Consider the following 18,694-nt stretch of genomic DNA (forward strand, 5'->3'; position numbering starts at 1 on the left):
CTCTTAGCACCTAACTGACATTCTCTTAACCTATTAGTTCTCCGAACTGCTCTCTGCTTCTTGGGGCTGTGGCTATATTAGCTCGTTTGGCGGGCTTTGGAACGGTTTGGTTTCGGTTTTGGTTTCAGGTTACAACAGTTGTCGTTGGCGTGTCGTCGGTTTCAGAGGTTTTTTGAAAAACTCGGCTTTCGAAAAACTCAATATCCGCTCTAAGTCGCAGTTGAAAGTGATTAGTACATAAAAAAAAAACAATCTAGCGCGCGTGAAAAATTGTATTAATTTATTTGTGTTTTTAGTGTGAGATTTAACCAACAAGCTAACCCTTGGCTGCACTTTTGCCCTGCACCTTCCTCTCTCTCTCTCTGCAAAAGCAACGAAAATTTGAAAAATGTAATACAAATAACCCACCATAAAAACTAAACAAAATTAAGAGTTAAACTTTAAAACCAGTTTGTCGTTTGCTCGGCAGTAACAAAATTTGTAAAAGAGTTGAAAATGCACTCCAACGTACTTAAAGAAAAACTTAAGTTTCGATTCTCCGCCGACGATCTCTCGATATAAAGTGGAGTCTGTGAGATCGGAGGGCCCCACCCAGAGCTAATTGTACAATAAACAAGCCCAGATACAACAACAACAACAACTACATCAGCAAGACGATCACAGTTCTTTGTTGTTATTGTTAGACATGCTAATTTTGCACAATTTTACACACAAATAGAGAGTACACAGAGAGTACAACAACACTGGCTAACACAAATTAGTTTGTTTAATGTGACTCACTGACTGATTTTCTCACCATCAAAGCGACCCCTCCCCTTAATTGCAGCTTTAATTAGGTGACAAATACTGCGTTTTATGCAATGATATAACTTTTTTCAACTTTGAAAACAATTTAGTGGCCTTTAAAATAAACAAATTAAGGGTTAAAATGTCTATTTAACAATTTAAAGTAATTATGACTACATTCTCAGTCAAAAAATCTTTATAATTTACAAGATTTTCTATAAAAAACTTCTAAAAGTAATCATTAAATATAAAGAAATAACCTAATTTGATTAATACCTTTAAAAACTTTTCATACAAAAAAGCAAACTTTGCTTAAATTCATTAAAATATTTTTAAAAATCATTAGTTATTCAAAAATTCTTGTCTCAAAAATCTGCCAAAAAGGGAAACCCAATCCCAAAAGCTCACTTTGTTTATATAAACACTCAATTATAGGTTTCACGCGCAGAAATATCCCCTCTGGGGTGGAGCTGAACCCTTGTCAATCCATTACCAATATCCCTCTCCCTATAGACACTGACCTTCAGTGACAGGCCCGACACGAAACAATAACAGTGACAGTAACCCCAGTATACCTTTGGTAAATCCCGACGAGCCTTGGCCAATTGGTTTGGCATTGAATTTGCCAACAACCCCCAAGAGAAAGAGTCGCCTAGAAAACTCCACCAAAACAGTAACTACCCCCATGGAATCCCTGGCTGCAAAATGTTGCATGTTTAGAGAGGGCTAAAACAAAGTCTAAGCTAACAGCCAACTCGGCAGTGTGGGTCTGAATGGGGTCAAAAGCAAAAACTGTAGTAACTATTATCAAGAATATGGAAAATATTTGCAAAAAAGAGCAGGTGTGTGGTTGAGTTATGAGGCTTGAAGATACCCATTTAAAGGGTTTTCTAATTACCTTGTATACATTTTTTTAAGATAGGTCATAAACTAGATAATTTAGACACTAGATAGACAATGATATATTATTATATTCCTAAAAGTTAGTGCTAAAGAACTAAATTGTAATTAAAGACAGGAACTTAAAGATATTCCCAGTATTTGAGTTGATAAAAATCCCTAAAAAGTGTAATTCTTCTTAGTAAAACAAATACGTTCCAACTTAACTAATACCCATGTGTGGAAAATGCAGCTGGAAAATCGCAACCCGCCCTTCGAGGGGAGTAAAAACCGAGACGATGACCAAGTACAGTAGGCGCCTTGTACAAATATAAGCATGTGCTGCCCTCTCACTCCCCCATTGGCCGTCTACGTTGCTCTCGCGCCTGCAACCAGTTTGCAGTTGTGCATATCAATGCAAGTCTGAGGGGGAGGCAAAAACGCCCGAGGGGCCAACAAAAGGGAAGCGAAAGGGGCTACAAAAAAAGAAAACAAGTTTTGTTGCGTTTTTCAATTGGCCAAGACTGCGATTGAAAGATGAGAAACAAAGATGAAAGTTCTCTTAAGATCTTCGGTTTACAGGAAATTGCAAATCAGACTTAATTTAGCTTGGCTAGCTAGCTAGTGGGTAAGGCTTAAGCAAATACTTAAGATAGAAACCAAGAACCAAAACAAAAACCGAGAAGAGAGAACAACAACAAAGTCATTGACCCAAAACACAGACCAGTTATAGGGCTGCTTAAATATTACTACAAAAAAAAAAGTCCCTTTTTGAGCCTGAAAGCGAAACGAGGTTAATTCACAGTGTTGGCCAATAAGTTAGGCCCAGCTCTTGAGAGAAAAAATCCTCTCTAAAATACGCAGGTGTGGCAGGTAGACGCACGCTATTTCTCTTAGCTTTGCTCTTTAAGCCAAGTTCTCTTTTTTCTAAAAACAAGTTTTCTTGGCCAATACGTTTTGTTTACCTTTTTTTTCGTGCTTCGTGGCTTGTTGCGCGTGTTTTGTTTGGTTTCTGCTTTTTGGGCTTTCTTCTTCTAAGCGCCGCCGAAAGAAAACTTGTTTTATATTTTTTGGTTCATAGGGGTGGTGCGGGGTGTTCGAGTGTGGGCCAAAACGTGAAGCACTCGTTAGCAACAACACGCAAACAGTTAACCACTGAAATTCCAATCTTAGGGAGCCGTAAACCCGAAAATTAGTGAAGAGATTTCATGATGGAGATAAGGAGGTTTTAAGGGGAATTAGTAAGGTGTAATGCTAGGTTTTGGAAACTTAAAAATTGTTAAATTAAATTAGTTTAGCTTTAGTTTTGTTAGAAGGCAAGTCCTTATAGTAAAAGATAATGCTTTAAGAAAGAAAAGCTATGTACTGATTAACACATAAAGTTAGTTTCGTTCCACTGTACCTCAATTAGTGGGAGTTTCCTTTACCTATTTGTTGTTTACCTTTGCAACCAGAACCTAGACACTAAAATGTTTATTAACTCCAAGCCATCGCTCTACAAAAAGGGAGTGTCTTGAGACCCTACTATCTTTCTCTTTTCATTCCTCTGTATATCTCATTCCCTTTTTCCCACCCTTTTACCTTTTTCCCCCACCTCTCACGCAGTGAAAGTTATGCGTGACCTTTTTTTTAGGGTTTTTGAGTTGAGTTTCCAGTTTCATTTCGAGTTTGACTTATTTTTTCCGGTTTTCCACTTGCATTTTAATTGTTGTTTATGGGGTTACGCATTGCGGGGTTAACTAGCACAGTCCTTCACCCCCACCCACTCTCTTTTTTATTGTACGTGCCTTTGGCTAATTTTGGGCTTTTATGCTTTGTTCTCTGTGTGATGCAATTAGCTTCAATCAATGAGGGGAACCGACCACAGAACAGAGCCATGGAGCGATTCCATTGTTGGTTATGAAGTGGCGATCCAATTTCCCACATTTCTACACAGAACACAATAATCAAGAAAGTTAATGGAATCTCAGAGGAAGTTGAAGTAGAAAGTTTGAAGAGTTTAGATACCACAACCTTTTTTTGGACTTGCCATATTTTAATACCTAAAGATCCTAAAAATGAAGATTGAGAAGACTCAATTAAGGATTTATTTCCCCCAATCAGTTAAAGATATCAATATGTTAGCAATTTTTGACAACAAAGCAAATCAATTTATAAGTTCTAGTTCTCATTTTGATATCACAATAGACAAAAACCATTATTTTCTTAACTTATTTAAGAGAACACAGATCACACAAATCTCAAAAGACGTGATTCTATTTATAAAACCATTTTCAACTTAATAGAGATCATCAGAATTTGCTCTTTCCAGTTTCCATAGTGCAAAACACATAGTAGGTGTATCTCAGAAATGATCTTCTTCCAATTAGTCTGCCTTTTTCCAGTGTATAACTACAACAAATTACTCTATATAGGTGTTCAATAAGGTCTGAAAGAGGTGACAATTGCAAGGGAGTAACCTCTCTGTCGGCATGTAATTATTGGCTGAGAATAATGGAATTATAGATGAAGGCTAGCAAGACGGCGATTATAGTTGGGTTTTAGTTTTATTATTCATAAGACTTTTTTGATGCAAACTCACGTAGGCTGCTCGCATTCCCAGGTTGAATTTGGTATGCATCTTGGCAACTTCCATATGGACGTAGTTCTATAGAACCCCACCCAAATATTCCCACACACACACCCAATTAGATGAGATCATCGCAGAATGTGCCCTTAATCAATTTGGTCTGCAACTGGATATGTACGAGTACGAGAGTATTTCATGTGGGAGACCTTCGGCCATCAATTGACACAAATCCACAAACAGTATTTTAGTTTGTTCAGTTTAACTTGTTTTGCACGCTCCATTGAGCATCCAATAACAAATTTCCTATAACCCAGAGTCCGTAGGCCAAATATGGCCATTAAGCCCGACTTTACCTGAACACTAAAAAAAAAAAAAGAAAGAACCAAAATTGAAGATTCCGTTTCCTCTGTAGGTCGAGAACGTTTCCAACTCAGACTCAGCAAAATGAGTTACTTGCGATCGATAGGTATATATACAAAATATATAATGTATCTTCGCTTCGAGCAAATGCCAAAGAGGCCAAAATATCAATTGAAACGATTTTCTTATTTAATTAATTAATTAATTGTTTAATTTGTTTGGTGCAGAAATCTCACGCGTCGAAATGTCGCCGGCTGACGATAATTCCTTTGCCACAACCCAAAGCAGCAAAAAGGCCACCTACACGCTGATATGCATCAAGATTGTGGAGCTGGTAAGTTATTCTTATATATTATTAATTTTAAGTAGGAAAATATATCCAAAATTTTAAATTATATAATCCTTTTTCAGTTTTGAAATAATTTTTTTCCTCTAAGACTTTGTTTTTCTTATGGGTTTAAATCTGAGTCTTTAAACATATTTTCCTTACTTATTTCCTACATTTTATATACATAAAATATATATCTATATGATTCCCAACAGTGCCTTTTAATATGCTGCCTGGGCCTGGTCGATGAGCCGGCCACCAATTCTCATCTGCGGGTGTTCATCACACCCCGAGTGGCTGCCCTTTGCTATGTGACCTTTGGTGCCCTGACCATTTACACGGCAATTTATCTGATAATGGCGCTCTTTGGTGATCTGTAAGTATAAAAAAAGAAACCAAAACTTTAATAAATTCTTAGCAATAAAAACTATATTTTACCAATAGGACCCCCTGGCGAACGGCTACTCTGTGGAACCTGGTGGCCTTCATCCTCTTTGTGGCCGTGACTGCACTGCTCTTCCGGGATTGGTCCACCACCAAGGATCGCAACTACTGGCACCCGAATATGCATCGCTTGGATCTCGTAATGGCTTCCGCTTCGATTGCCTTGGTGACTTCGCTGATCTTCCTGCTGGACATACTCATTACCATTCGTTTTGGCGTCCATGGTGATCTGGAATGACATGGTCGATGACGAGAAGTTTGGCGGGAAAGAGTTGGTGTCCACATGATTCTCGCCTAGCGTGGACTGTAATATTTATAGCTCCAGACTTAGAGTTAAGAACTCCCCGTTCACATCCCCGTCTCCCAGCTAATTGTAATCCCCAAGAGAAAACATCTGAATTGCCATCATCAAATCGAAAATGTAAAAAAAAAAAAAAAAGAAACGAAGTCCGAGGAGGTTTTAAAGTTCTTAACGCATCGGCTGCCCTGTTTTTGTTTTTCTTTTTTTAAGCCTAAATACATCGAGCATCACGAACGTTTTATCTAATCCAATTAATAAGTAAGATCCAAACACAAAATAAATTTTGTACGAGCGAATATTTTCACAAATCGAAGAAGTTAACTTTCTATTTTCTATTGAAATTGTCCAGAATAAAAATTATCTTATTTTTTTTAATGTATTGTTGATAATTTAGGTACTTATTATATTACATGTTGAAAATATTAACGAAAAAAAAAGATTCTTTAACTGTTAACAAGGCGAAACAATTCGTTGTGATGAAATCATGCGTCTGGTGGAGAGAGTTCTTCGAAGTCACTTTGACTTGATGAAATATTTCTCAATGTCCTGATCGTTGTTGATCATCTGCAGGCCATGGAAGGTCTCCTTAATGTAGCACTTTCCAGCATCGCCGTTACCTAGAAGTTAATAATTAATTTAATGGGTATTTTAATATAGTTTCTAAGTCTTACCCAAACTTCCATCACAAATCCTCTGAGTGAGCAGTTTGGCCAGGGCTTTGAAAAGCTCTTTGGTGGCTATTTTCCGTTTATAGTAGGGATTAAGCCACTGCACCACATTTTTGCTCACATCGTTCTTTTGCTGGTTCTTCTCTGGCTTTGCGTCCTTTTGCAAACTTCTCTTTGAATTGGATTCTTTAGAATCTTTCTTCTGTGATGACGGGTCTGTAGAAGTTGGATCCCTTTCCTTTTTCGAGTCTAAAGAGGCCTCCTTTGAGTCTTTTCTTCGCGATGATATATCTTTAAGGTGCCTCTCTGATTCTTTGGGCTCACCTCTGCTAGGTTTCAAATCTTTGATTCTATCTTTGTCTGATTTTGCCTCTTTTGGCATTTCTTTTTCCGACTTCCTGTCATGTTCTTCTTTCTTTTCAAAGTTTATTTTGTCATCGTGATGTTTTCCTTTGGGTTCCTTACTTTCTAGTTTGTTTTCTTTAATATCTGTTTTGTCCACACTCTTTTCCTTAAGTTTATTCTTTTCCAACATTTCTCTGGCTGAAATGAAACCTAGTGTTTCAGATTTGTTACTCGACTTCTCTACCTTCTTCTCCTCTTCCTTAAGTTTGTTTTTGTCCAACAATTCTCTTGCAGAAATAAATCCAATGGCTTCAGTTTTGTTTTCTGACTTATCATCCTTAGAACCTACTTCCTCAGTTATGCTGCCTAGTTTCTCCTGTTTTTCATCCAGCATTTGACGAGCAGTTTTAAAACCAAAAGAAGCTTGATCCGACTCCTCTTCAGATTCACTTTTGAAGGAACCAAAAAGATGTTGCATGCTGGACGTTGTGGTTTTTGATTCTTTCTCTTTGGGTTGGTGTTGATGGGAAACTCTTTTTCTGCGATGGGTGTCGTAACTGCCATCGCCATTCGGCATCAATTTGAACTTTCTTTCACCAATTATGCTGTCAGGCTGAAGATCCAGTTCAGGATCAGTACTATCTTGATCCATGGGTTCATCTTTAATGGGATTGGGAGAAGTTTCTTTAGTGTCTTTCTCTTCTATATCCATTTCAGCTTCTGCAGGTTCCTTTTTAATAGTTACACTTTCTTCTTCATTTGAGGATTCGGATGGTTCCTCTTTAACCTCTTTTTTGAAAAAGGAGGAAATGGAAGTCTGTTTGCTGCTTTCCTGCTTGAATCCCCTTTTTTCTTTTAAGGCTTTTGGCACCTCCTTGAGACTCTGTGGTCTCTGTTCCTCCAGTTCTTTGAGTTTCCGCTCAAAGTAGGCCACACTGCCGCCAGTCCAGGCGCCTTTGGAACTCGTTTCTGGTTTCGGAACGTAATCCAACAAAAGAGGCAGCAATTGCGTCTTTCCAGTGAGTTGTTTAATGATGGAAATCTATTACGAAAATAAATTTATTAAGATATTTATATTTAATGGCAAATAGTGTTCCAAACCTCTTTGACTAAGGCATGTCGGTACATATTGGCCACTTTATGTTGTCGGAAAACGTCGTATTCCATATCCACTGCTATCGCTTCATAGTCATTATATTTCAGTACACTTTTTGGCTGCTGCTCTGGCTCATCCTTACACTTATCTACATTGGCTTTTAGTGCATCGATTATGGCTGTTAGATATTTCTCCCGATGAGTGGACTGCAGTCCAGCGATTTTCTTTTCAGTTGCTTCCGCTTGTCTAATCCGAGAGATTTGTGCTGAAGTCTCTTGTTCTAATTTTCGAGCTGCGCTGATTTGTTTTCTTAACTTAAACTGTTGCTTTATAAAGTCCTCCGATTCCCGTTTGGCTTTCTTAGCCATGGAAGAATGACTCTGACTGGAATCGCCATCTGAATCAGATTCACCAGCTGCGTATTCCTGCGCAGCACGCTTGATTCCAGGGCGACCACCTGTAAGAATAAGTTAACAATACTCTCTAAGATTAAAAAAATAATTTGCTATTACTTACCTTCATATAAGTCTGAACAATCTTGGACAAGCGAAATGTGCGACTTAAATGTATCATCCATACACAATCGATGGAACATTTCCAGCGCCTTTTCTGCTTTTTTGGGACGTTTGCAGACATCGCATTGGCCATTACAATCTGGAGCCGGATCCCCAAAGAAGTCAGAAAAAAGTTTATGCCTGCAGCTTGTCCGCTCACAGAATTCAGTGATCTTTTCAAACTGTTTTACAGCTCTCTCTGTCAGTAATTCCTTATCACCACGACCTTTTGCCCTTTGGGCATCGTTCTGGAGCAGGAACCGTATACTCTTGACGTCTTCACGGCCATAATATAATCTACAATAAGACTGCAAACCATCGCGTCCAGCGCGACCAGATTCCTGATAATAGGCAGCAACATTTTGCGGTACATCCCAATGGATTACGAAACGCACACTTGGCTTATCCACACCCATGCCGAAGCTATTGGTGGCACATATAATGGGCTTATCACCCCTCATCCAGGCTTCTTGTACTTCGGTGCGTTCCCCCGTCTTCAGACCAGCATGATAGGCCACAGCTGCGATTCCCTGTTTGGTAACTCCGATAGCCATTCGTTCTACCTGATCGCGAGTCCGGCAATAGACAATTCCGCAACCTCTTTGTGGCTTTGGTTGCTCCTTAAATTCTTTGTGATCACCCAGACAGTGTCTCGCAAAGTCTGCCAAGTGCTGGAAGTCATCTTCAATGGAGTTTTTGTACACAATGTCGTAGAAAAGGTTTTTTCTAAAGCTAGGAGTGCTAAATTGAGCCACAGGATGGTGTAGATGCAACTGCTTGTATATATCCTCCTTCACTTCCTTCGACGCTGTCGCAGTCAGAGCCAACCAGGTGATGTCCTGATATTTGGAACGTAGTTCTCCAAGTTTCAGGTAATCTGGTCGAAAGTCATGACCCCATTGGCTAACACAATGAGCCTCGTCAACCGCAAAGTAGGCAAGCTTTTTGTGTTTATGGAGGGTTTGGAGCAGTTCCTGGAAAAACTTGGTGGCCGCCTGCTCCGGTGTGATGTAGAGAAACTTAAGATTTGTTTTAACGGCCTTTAAATCCATAATAACACGATCTCTTTCTTTGGTGGTCATTTTCGAGTTCAAAGAGTCCGCTGGCACTTTCAGTTTGGTCAAATGATCTATCTGATCCTTGATCAAGGCCAAAAGCGGTGAGAAGACAATGGTTATTTGATTCTCGGACATCATCCCGGGCAATTGAAAGCACAAGGATTTCCCCGAACCTGTGGGCATCGACACATACACATCCTGCTTTTCTGTAAGGTAATTACGAGATCTATTATATGGGAGATTGGGTAAGAATTTGGCCCATATTCACTTTTTACAGCACACTTAACGGCTCTTTCCTGCAGCTCCGATTTGAATTTTGAGTGGCCGAAATGCTTTTTCAGCGCCTCATGGACCGTACTTTCCTGTGTCATTCTTGGGCCGTTACTTAAACTGCGTTTTATTTAAATAAACATTATTTGCTTTCAGGTCAAAACTCGTTGCCGCCAAAACAGCTGGTCTAGGGATGGACAATGCGGCAAGCTAGTGATGGCAAAGGCAATCGATAGGGACCACGTTCTGATTCTTAATCGATAGCCCACAGTACACAGTAATTTTTAAGCTATTCCCACTGCTACTCTAACATAAATTAGCAGATAATAACACAAAATTAAAAAAGCTGAGCTTATATAATATAAATAATCATAAGAAACGTATATGACATTTTGAATTTCTTTGAATTTCTTGTTCTTAAAAAAGGAAACCTCAATTTAAATTTATACACAAACTTAAAATCCTTGATGGCGTATTATATACGACATTATTAGTTGTGTATGTGTTAAATTAAATTAAAAAGCGAATACACCAATTATTAATTAAGACCAACTAGATTTTAAGAAAATTCTACGAACATTATTCGTATAGTAAGAGAGATCACTGTCCAGTGAAGATTATGCACTAACGCGTCTAGGGCAAAAGGGAACTATCGATAATCGATAGGCGCAGACATCATCAATGACCGGCAGTCGAAATTCAAAGAGATTCCTCCTCAGTCAAAATTTCTCAGCCGACTCGCGAGCACACGCTGTGCTGCTTCTTCCTGCGTTTTTCGCTTTGCTTTCGTCGTCGCGGGTGTGTGTTTGTGTTGGTGGGAGTGGTTAAGTGTGTGTGCAGTGCGTGTGCCGCTATTTGTTAATTGTTTATAATCCCGATTTAATAACACCCAACGGCCATGTTGCACTTTAATTGCTTCTAAACGCAAAATGCACACTGATAAACGCAAACGACAAAAATAATAAAAATAACAACACAAAAATCATAAGAATGCCGGCAAACAAAGCGGTGTATTAGTGTGCGGGCTTTTGTGTGGGTGCCTTTGAGTTTGCCGAAAATATTTACCGCAAAAAGAACAAACAGAACCAAATATAAAATCGAAGTCTAATCGAAGCCAAGCAACAACAACAAAAGCCGGCGAAATTACCTGCCTCTCGCTCTCTCTTTCTATTTCAAAAAAAAAAAGAGAGTTAATCAGAGTTATCAAAATGCAACAGCTACAGCAACAACAAAATCTGCATTGCAGAAGAAAAGCAACAACAACAGCAACATCAACTGCCCGCCTTGTGATATTTAGCAGTCTTCTATTACTGCTCACCACCCACTTTCCACCCATTGTTCGAGCAGAGAATGGCGCTACACCTCAAGTTGCCGCCCTTGCTGCCCCCAATCCAGCGGGAGGTGTGGCAGGATCATCGATCATTGATCAATTCAGTCCAAACTGCAGTGCTGTGACGCATATTTTCCAGGCGAGAGGAATCGATGTCATCGATATACCCCAAAAACCCAGTAACGGTAAGTTTGATATTATAATTTAAATAAATAATTAAAATTAAGTAGAATCTAAAAGGATTTCCATTTTATAATATATCTCACAATAGGAATATTATATCTTCCTTGTAGTTCAGATAATTAGAACCTTAATATAGCAATTTTAGTGAGGAATAATTTCTAATTTTCTATCCCTCATTAACTTCTAAAAAATCTTAAAATAGCATAAGATCTAGTTTCTGAACATTTATCCTCAGTTTTCATTTTTTTATTGGCTTATTTTCTCTTATTGAGCCAATAAGAGCTGTCAATAAAATAGTACAAATTTTAATTAGATGTGATAAGAAAAACGGGGTCTTTGCATTGATCAAAGTGGGAAAATATTTGATGAGCTGTCACTAGTAGTGCAAATATGGCAAACAACTTAGAAGGAAAGGAAACTAAATTAAAACTTACAAAATGTAGGTAATTAAAATGATAGAATATGCTAATTCAAAGTTAATAACAATTATATATTAGCAAGATAAAACGTTAAGTTAAAATGCAAAAAAGTAAATAAAAGTATTTTTATGAACTACTTCTTATAATATTAACCAATTAATGAATAAATAAATACAACATTTCATAACATTGGTAAATCTGAAACGCGAGAATCACAAAGGAACAAAGAGAACTCGCTTTCAAATTGGGCGATTCCATGATTCATTCTGCTCCTTGGACGCGTCTTAAGATTTCCTCTTTCCTCCCAGTATCTCCTTACCCCTTGAAGGAAATAAAATTCCAGGCAAATCAACTCGAAATGCGAATGAGCAGCAGCAGCAGCAGCGCAAGGTAGGCTCTAAATAAGAGAGAGTCCATCGCGGAGAGCGTGTCCATCCCAGAGATCTTGGCGCATGCGTCGCCTGCTCATCGTGGCCCTCATTCCTGGTCCCCTTTCCATCCTTCTTGCCCCTTCTGGGGAGGAAAAGGGTTCCAGTTTCCAAGACCAGTCCAAAAGGCAGAAGCAGCCGCAACGAAAAATCTCAAGAAATTCCTTTTTGATGAACAAAAAAAAAAAAAAAAAGAAAATAAAACCAGATGAGAGCAGTTATACAGTGGAGATTCTTTAACATAAACGGGGTTATAAAGTTATTTGAGTTAATTCTTCTTTTCAAGTTGAACTAAGATTTTGTCAGGTTAGATATTGCCAAAAATATTCTAGTTCTTAGGGAATTATATTGATATTCAACTTCAAATTTCGCTATGTAGAAAATTTACTGTGGGACCCATTGAAAGGCTCTTTGGCTAGTGTAAGAGCAAAAATGTTGTCACACCGCTTTTACACATCGTTGGATGAGGTGGAAAGGCGGAGAAGGTAGTGGAGGGGGATAAAGGAGGACCTAGTCTCAACCACGATCGCCTGTGGGTTTTAGTTAATTTGTATAAATCCTGAATTAATCACGCTTAATTGCAATAAGTTGCGCAGCCTTCTCTTCGCTGCTTTATCTCATTTTCTTGCTCTTTCTCGCTCTTTGTTTGATTTGTTGCCAGGTAAACTGTTGCAGCCTCTGCCCTTTTGCCCCCTTCCCCCTACCCCCACCATGCCCTTTTCCTTTGGCCCTTTACCTGCCCTGCGCCCTGCCTTTGTTTATTTTTGGTTTTCAACGTTGCCTGATTGGTTTTTTCCCTCTCACATACATATCCAGACATACTAGTATGTTTTCCTTATTCTTTATCTTTTGGTCAAATGCATTGCGCGTTGCGTTTCGTTCATAATTTCATGGAAATGCAGAAGGGAAGGAGGGGAGCGATGAGGGGTGGAGACGAGGATGGCCAACAGGTAGAGTGGTCAGTTCTCGAGTTCCCTTTTGTGTTGTCTTTGATATTAATCAAGGTGTCATTGAAATCGTTTAAATTATGCAGTTCAGGATTTTTATTCTCTGTCGGCATTTTTATGTGAACCTTTTACTTCCCAATGGTTCTCCTCCCCCTCCCCCTTTTTGGCTTCCAATATCGAATGCACTCGAAATAATGATGAATATAATCTTTTGAATGGTCGTAAAATTTGCATTTAAATAACTTCATAAAGTTAATAGATTTTAAAGTGTTAATAATAAACATTGTTTGTAAAATACTTTTGAAAGAGATTTAATGATTTAATTTCAAATATTAATTATAAATTTTATAAATTTTAGTAATTATAATTAATAACAAAAATCCTATAATTTTTCTCAGTGCCCAAGCAGCATCTCTTTCCATCTTTCACCGTGTGACTCATAAATTCTTATGCTGCGCCCTCTCCTCTTGCTCACTTCTTCTCATTCTCATTCCAATTTCCATTCCCTTTCCATTCACCTGAACCCCGCCCCTAGCACCTTGTCCGCCTGATAAGCGCCAGCATTTAGATAAAGTTTCCGACCTCTGCTTTTCCCATGCCTTCTCGAATTGCTTAACTGGAAACAAGTATTGCCATAGGTGTTTATAGGGTTTTCATGCTGGGCGTTTCGTAGATATTTTTTGGGCTAGCTAACTGGTGAGGCTGCGCAGCTGATAAAGCCAAACTTCCATTTCCGATAAGTGATATGAAAAAAGGAGAAACTTTGACGTAAGAGAATTGGTTGGGAAAAATAGTTTAGTAAAACGTAGACTTTTTGGGGCCAAACATATTGTCTTAGGGAAGTTCTGGGAATTCTGTCGGTTGGCATTTTATCAAAGAAAAGGCGTTACAGTAAGGAAAAATAAGTTTAAGGAATGTAAAAAATCCACAAAATTATTTCTTATATAAACTGAAATTTTTGTAGGATATCAAAAATTATAAAATTTAATAGCCATTATCATTACCATTTTTCACATTTTCCATCCGGAAATTTCTTGCATACTAAATATATATATTTAAAGTGAAATTTCGATCGGTCACGTTTAAGTGTTTTTGGCCAATTTCCCAGCAAACATACTCTCATCTTCACACTTTTAGGGGCATTCCTTTCATTGAACCATGAAAAGCAATAAACAACAACAACAACAACAACCGCATGACACCTTCCGTGCTGCACAAACAACAGCAACAACTACAGCTGCCACTTAAACGCTTCATTAAAGTTGCACTTCCTGTGCCACATCAAAAAGCTGTGTGAACCCAGTTTAACCCCCTTTTGACCATCGTCCTCGGCTCACCATCACCATCATCATCATCATCATTGGTAGGCAGGCACTTAGCTGAAATTGTTTGCACAATTTAAACAGTTCACAAAACATTAAATCGTTAAAAATAATATCAGAGAAGCGGGCAAGGAGAGACTGAATGAAAAAGGGAAGATTTGCTGATCGTTGATCGGAGCTTGGAAATACTCTTTTTTAGTGTTTTACGAGATGGATTGTTGGTATCTAAGGCACTTATTAACTCATTATCTCTTTAAGCTTTAAATATTATAACTATTTTTAACAATTTTTCTGATTTTTAAGAAGCTAAAAAGGGACTAATAACAAAATTCCAATCAAATTTAGGAATAAATCTTTAAAAATCTTATAAAAAAAAACGCATGCAGTTAGCAATTTATTTTAGTAACACTATCATAAATTATGATACCCCTTCGGATAAGGTATTTAAATCTCTTTCGGTGCAACAACAAATTCTCACACAGAAAATGATCACCTTGCTTCCTCTTATCCTGCATCTCTCTCTCTCTCCTTTACGCTATCCATCCTTGTCTGCCGTTTGCCAAAAGAAATTTGCAGCAAAGCTGATTTTTGTTTGGCTGCTGTTTCTTTACACTGAAGAAAATAAAGGGGAAATTGTGTATAAGAAATAGATAACTCATATTATTTTAAATTTCATGACTTTTTATTATAAAATATTATTATAAATTTTGTTTCAAATGACCTTAAAATATAAAAAAAAAATTCAAAATAATTAAAAATTTTATTTCCGTGCATGGTTGCTCCACTTTATTGGCGTCTCCACTGGCGGCACTGCATCCGCTGACTGCTCCCCGTGCCGCCCCTTCCATTCCACCCGCTTCAAGGCAACCACCGCATGACTATTAATCATTTTCCAGCAACCAAAACTGAATGGTACTAACTCTTTCTCTCTCTGCTGTTGCTACCCATCTCTTTTCCTCTGTTGGCCCTTTATGATCTTTTTTTTTACTTACTTTTTTTTTGCATTGTCGCATTCCTTGGCCGTGTAAAAAGAAGAAACGAAGCGAGCGGTTTATATGGCACTATATCATCATCATCTTCATCGGCGTCGTCGGCGTGTGATCATGTGATATATACTTCTGCAATTGTTGACCATTGTATAGGGGATTGGGTTTGGGTTTGGGTTTGGGTTTTGGGTTTCCGATTGGAATGCAGATTAGATGGGAGCAGGGGATATAAAGGAGGAGTAGGGGTTGTTTATGAGCTCATTGAGGGGATAAATGGTGGGTTTATAAAAATGATTATCCTTACAATACATTAAAGTGATCGTAACTCTTAGGATATTAAGCTTTAGCTTATAAGTAATCACTAACTAAGATAGTTTTCTTCAAACTTACTGATTATCTTACTGATTAGCAAACATTAGCAACCAATCAATATGGTTAATCACCATTAAGTTAGCCCACTAAACTAGATCACCCCACCGCACGAGTTAACCGAAAGTTTACCCAGAGGCCATACTTTAAAACCGCGATCATGATCACCGATAGCAAGCTCTTTCACGCGATCTCGCTTTTAATACGCCATAACAATTACTCAGTTTTCCTTGGGGCGGCTGCTTTTACCCAACAAAAAGATCATCTTGGCCGGGGCCATCTCGAAAACCAGCTGGTGCTATGTGATCCATTGATCACAGGCTTTGGCATCCCAGACATTTCGCCTACAAAGTCAACACTTGCTGAGATTTCTCGCACTAAAAGATCCAAGAGAGCCCAGAGATCTGGGCAATTTCGCGTAATTAGCTGACGATGCTGACAGAAATGGGATCTCCCAGGCAGTCAGCCAGCCAGCCAGCCAGTCGCTGTGACAACAAAAGCCGAAACGTCAGCAAATTTTCTAAGAATGAATCCTTCGCAGTTTTGCTGAGAATGATTCAAGTTGGATTCGAGTAAGGGATAAAATGAAAACGAAACCGGGCCAGCGATGTGAAGCGATGATCGTGGATCGGAGATCGGAGATCACAGCAACGACTTAATTGCCGGCAAGTGTCGGAGGAGGATACCAAAAATAGGTAGAGAGAGAAAGAGAGAGAGAGAGAGAAGAGAATCCCAGACTCTCGGCCAGACGACTTCCAACATTCCCAGTCATCCTCGATCAGGTCAAACGTGGCCACTTTATGGACCAAGATAACATTTTGCCTGTGTGGTCTCACCTCAGTTGCCATCTCTTTCTATACATTATCCCTCTATCTCTTTCGGTTTCTTTTGCCGTCTCAACTCCTTAAACAAGTTCTCGGTGCATTCCGAGTCCATTTCGTGCCTTCATTCCATTGGAGGAACAGTTGAAGCAATGACTTTCGTATATGGCCAACGTTGAAATACCTTTTTCGGGAGTGCAGCCAGAAGGAGCGAGAGGAGGGAGGAGAGAGAGGCTTTAACAGGGATGAAAAGAGATAGCTTACAGTTGGCATTTTGTTGTTAATTTATTTTTGTGGTTTCTCTGGACCAAGTTTAAACCAAACACCTCGACAAAATGCCTTTCAAGGATATTCCTTAGGCCAAAGATATTCCGAAAATGTGGTTACACATTCTCACGGTCTGATTTTGAGTTTTGGTGCCAAGATTACGATGTAATGCCATATAACGAAAGTCATTTAAATTCTAGAAATTAACATGATCAAATATATGATAATTTGTGATTTATTTTACTGAGAGTCAAATAATATTTCTTCGTCAAAAAATATTTGAAAAATCTTGCCATACTTTCTCACGCTCTGTTTTCAAATTTTTTGGAGTAAAGATTACGCAGTCGTTTTGGCTGGTTAATTATATAACTTAAAGCCAAGCAATTAGCCACGCCCCTAAAATGGTAGCTCCGAATAACAATTACATTTAACATGTTTATTAATAAGCCAGAGGATGGCTACAGTGAGGGGCCATTTGGCGGCTTCATTTGACCAAAAAAAGATAATTAAGTAGTTAACCAGAGCTAAGAGCTAAGAGAGAGAGATGAAGCTGTGGCCGAGTCTTAACTACCTTGTTTGGGGTACTTTGTTGGGAAACTCCTAAGCTGCCCCTTCCCCTCCCCCCGAAAGACCCTCCCGCAAATCTTCAACCTTTTTAGCTTCACCCACTTTTGAGTCTCAAGCAAATGAAGCATTAAATCGTGCAAACAAACAAGCGAAACAAACTTACAGCTACAACAAAGTTATAAATGCCGACTCTAGATAATAATAGTAGGCAAAGTGCAGAAGAAGAAGAAAACGAAGAAGTTGTAGTAGAAGAAAGAGGCTGGCAAAGGGGAGTGGCAGTGTTGGTAGGAGAAGAGGAGATGGAGGCAGCCAGCATTTACATAATGAGCATGTTGTGGGTTAAGACTCTACTCCACCGGTTCTCTTTCAGTCTAGAAATGCCAGGAAAGCAAAGTTTGCAAAAGATTTAAGTAGAGTCTGGAGTGGTGGAAAAGAGTGGGGGGGGCAAGCAGTGGGCGGTTCTTGAAAACTTTGTTAAGATATCTTAACTAAGAAACAAGCTAAAAACTGAAAGCAAGCGGTAATTAAATGAGTGGAAAAGAGTTTTTATGAGAACATTTTTGAAATATTTTCCTTGGGAAAAGAATTTGAAAAGTGATTAGTTTTTAGACTACAAACCTTAAAAGTAACTTTTTCTGTAAATATTGGTCAAGTTTTTTAAATTTAATTTGTAAAATCGTATAATGTTGCTAAAAATCTCTAAAAAAGCTTAATATTTTTGTATTTTATAATCATTTTTTATACTCATAGATCTCAATCTTCATAAAGTTTCTAAAAGGCTCTATAAATCATCATGAAGCTGTAATAAATTGTTTAAATAATTATATGAGCAACAAAATCTTATCATATCATCTTACCAAGTTGTTGTTTTAAACAAGTTTAGATTATTTATGCAATCCCTAAACAGTTTTAAAATTTCCATTAAGCCTCAGTGAATCGGTTTCCCCCTGGCACTTGATCTGGAAAAGTAAGCCTTGCATTAGTTCTCTGCAGGAAATCACTGGCCTTTCCTTTAGAGATCCTCATTACCCATTTCGATGCACCGACTCCCTCATGAACCTCCAGTTGGTCACAGGCCAGTCCTGGGTCTCCCCTAGAAAACAGATGCCAAGCTTCCCAGGGACCACAGCACTGGGAAAAAAGGCTAAATGTTTTAGAAAATAAATATTATTTATATAAAAAAGTTAACTTGTTATAGCTAAGATGGTAAAATATTAAAAACCTCTTAAATTAAAAGCTTACTTTCCATATTTATTCCCAAAAAAAGTTGAAATTTCTCTTTGTGTAGCATCCAGCATTCAGACATCGGCGAGTGCCTTCGGTTATTTTCATTGCCTGGCGAGCATGACGAATGCCAAATTGCCGGGGCCAACAGCTCAGGAGAGAACCCAAAACCC

General features: G+C 38.5%; 3 protein-coding genes across 5 annotated transcripts in view; 2 read left to right on the top strand and 1 right to left on the bottom strand.

Annotated features, from left to right (window-relative positions):
* The first annotated feature begins 115 nt into the window (after window positions 1–115).
* Window positions 116–5,980, top strand: LOC108106006. 3 transcript variants are annotated; one of them, XM_017212852.2, is made up of 5 exons: window positions 116–233; window positions 297–390; window positions 4,822–4,928; window positions 5,138–5,298; window positions 5,367–5,980. In XM_017212852.2, exons 3-5 carry the CDS (start codon window positions 4,839–4,841, stop codon window positions 5,602–5,604), a joined length of 489 nt encoding a protein of 162 aa, XP_017068341.1. In that variant the 5' UTR covers window positions 116–233; window positions 297–390; window positions 4,822–4,838; the 3' UTR covers window positions 5,605–5,980. The 3 variants fall into 3 exon arrangements, with proteins under 3 accessions (XP_017068341.1, XP_017068339.1, XP_017068340.1); XM_017212850.2 differs by lacking the exon at window positions 297–390 and adding an exon at window positions 4,647–4,700 and having other exon boundaries at window positions 122–272; XM_017212851.2 differs by having other exon boundaries at window positions 125–390.
* Window positions 5,981–6,024: 44 nt separating this feature from the next.
* Window positions 6,025–9,844, bottom strand: LOC108106005 (ATP-dependent DNA helicase Q5). The gene is made up of 5 exons (XM_017212849.2): window positions 9,657–9,844; window positions 8,293–9,594; window positions 7,782–8,233; window positions 6,339–7,722; window positions 6,025–6,284 (listed from the first exon to the last, which is right to left on the bottom strand). The coding sequence occupies exons 1-5, from the start codon at window positions 9,757–9,759 to the stop codon at window positions 6,181–6,183; spliced, it is 3,345 nt and encodes a 1,114-aa protein (XP_017068338.1). The 5' UTR covers window positions 9,760–9,844; the 3' UTR covers window positions 6,025–6,180.
* A 511-nt stretch (window positions 9,845–10,355) lies between these two features.
* The window catches only part of LOC108105998 (glypican-6), a 42,269-nt gene continuing 33,930 nt past the window's right edge, over window positions 10,356–18,694 (top strand). Inside the window, exon 1 of the mRNA XM_017212836.2 lies at window positions 10,356–11,173. Within this exon, the coding sequence (XP_017068325.1) occupies window positions 10,867–11,173 (307 nt within the window). The 5' untranslated portion in view covers window positions 10,356–10,866. The remainder of the gene's footprint in view (window positions 11,174–18,694) is intronic.

This window comes from Drosophila eugracilis, unplaced genomic scaffold (genome assembly GCF_018153835.1).
Source record: "Drosophila eugracilis isolate 14026-0451.02 unplaced genomic scaffold, ASM1815383v1 contig_2154, whole genome shotgun sequence".
Classification (NCBI taxonomy): Eukaryota; Metazoa; Arthropoda; class Insecta; order Diptera; family Drosophilidae; genus Drosophila; species Drosophila eugracilis.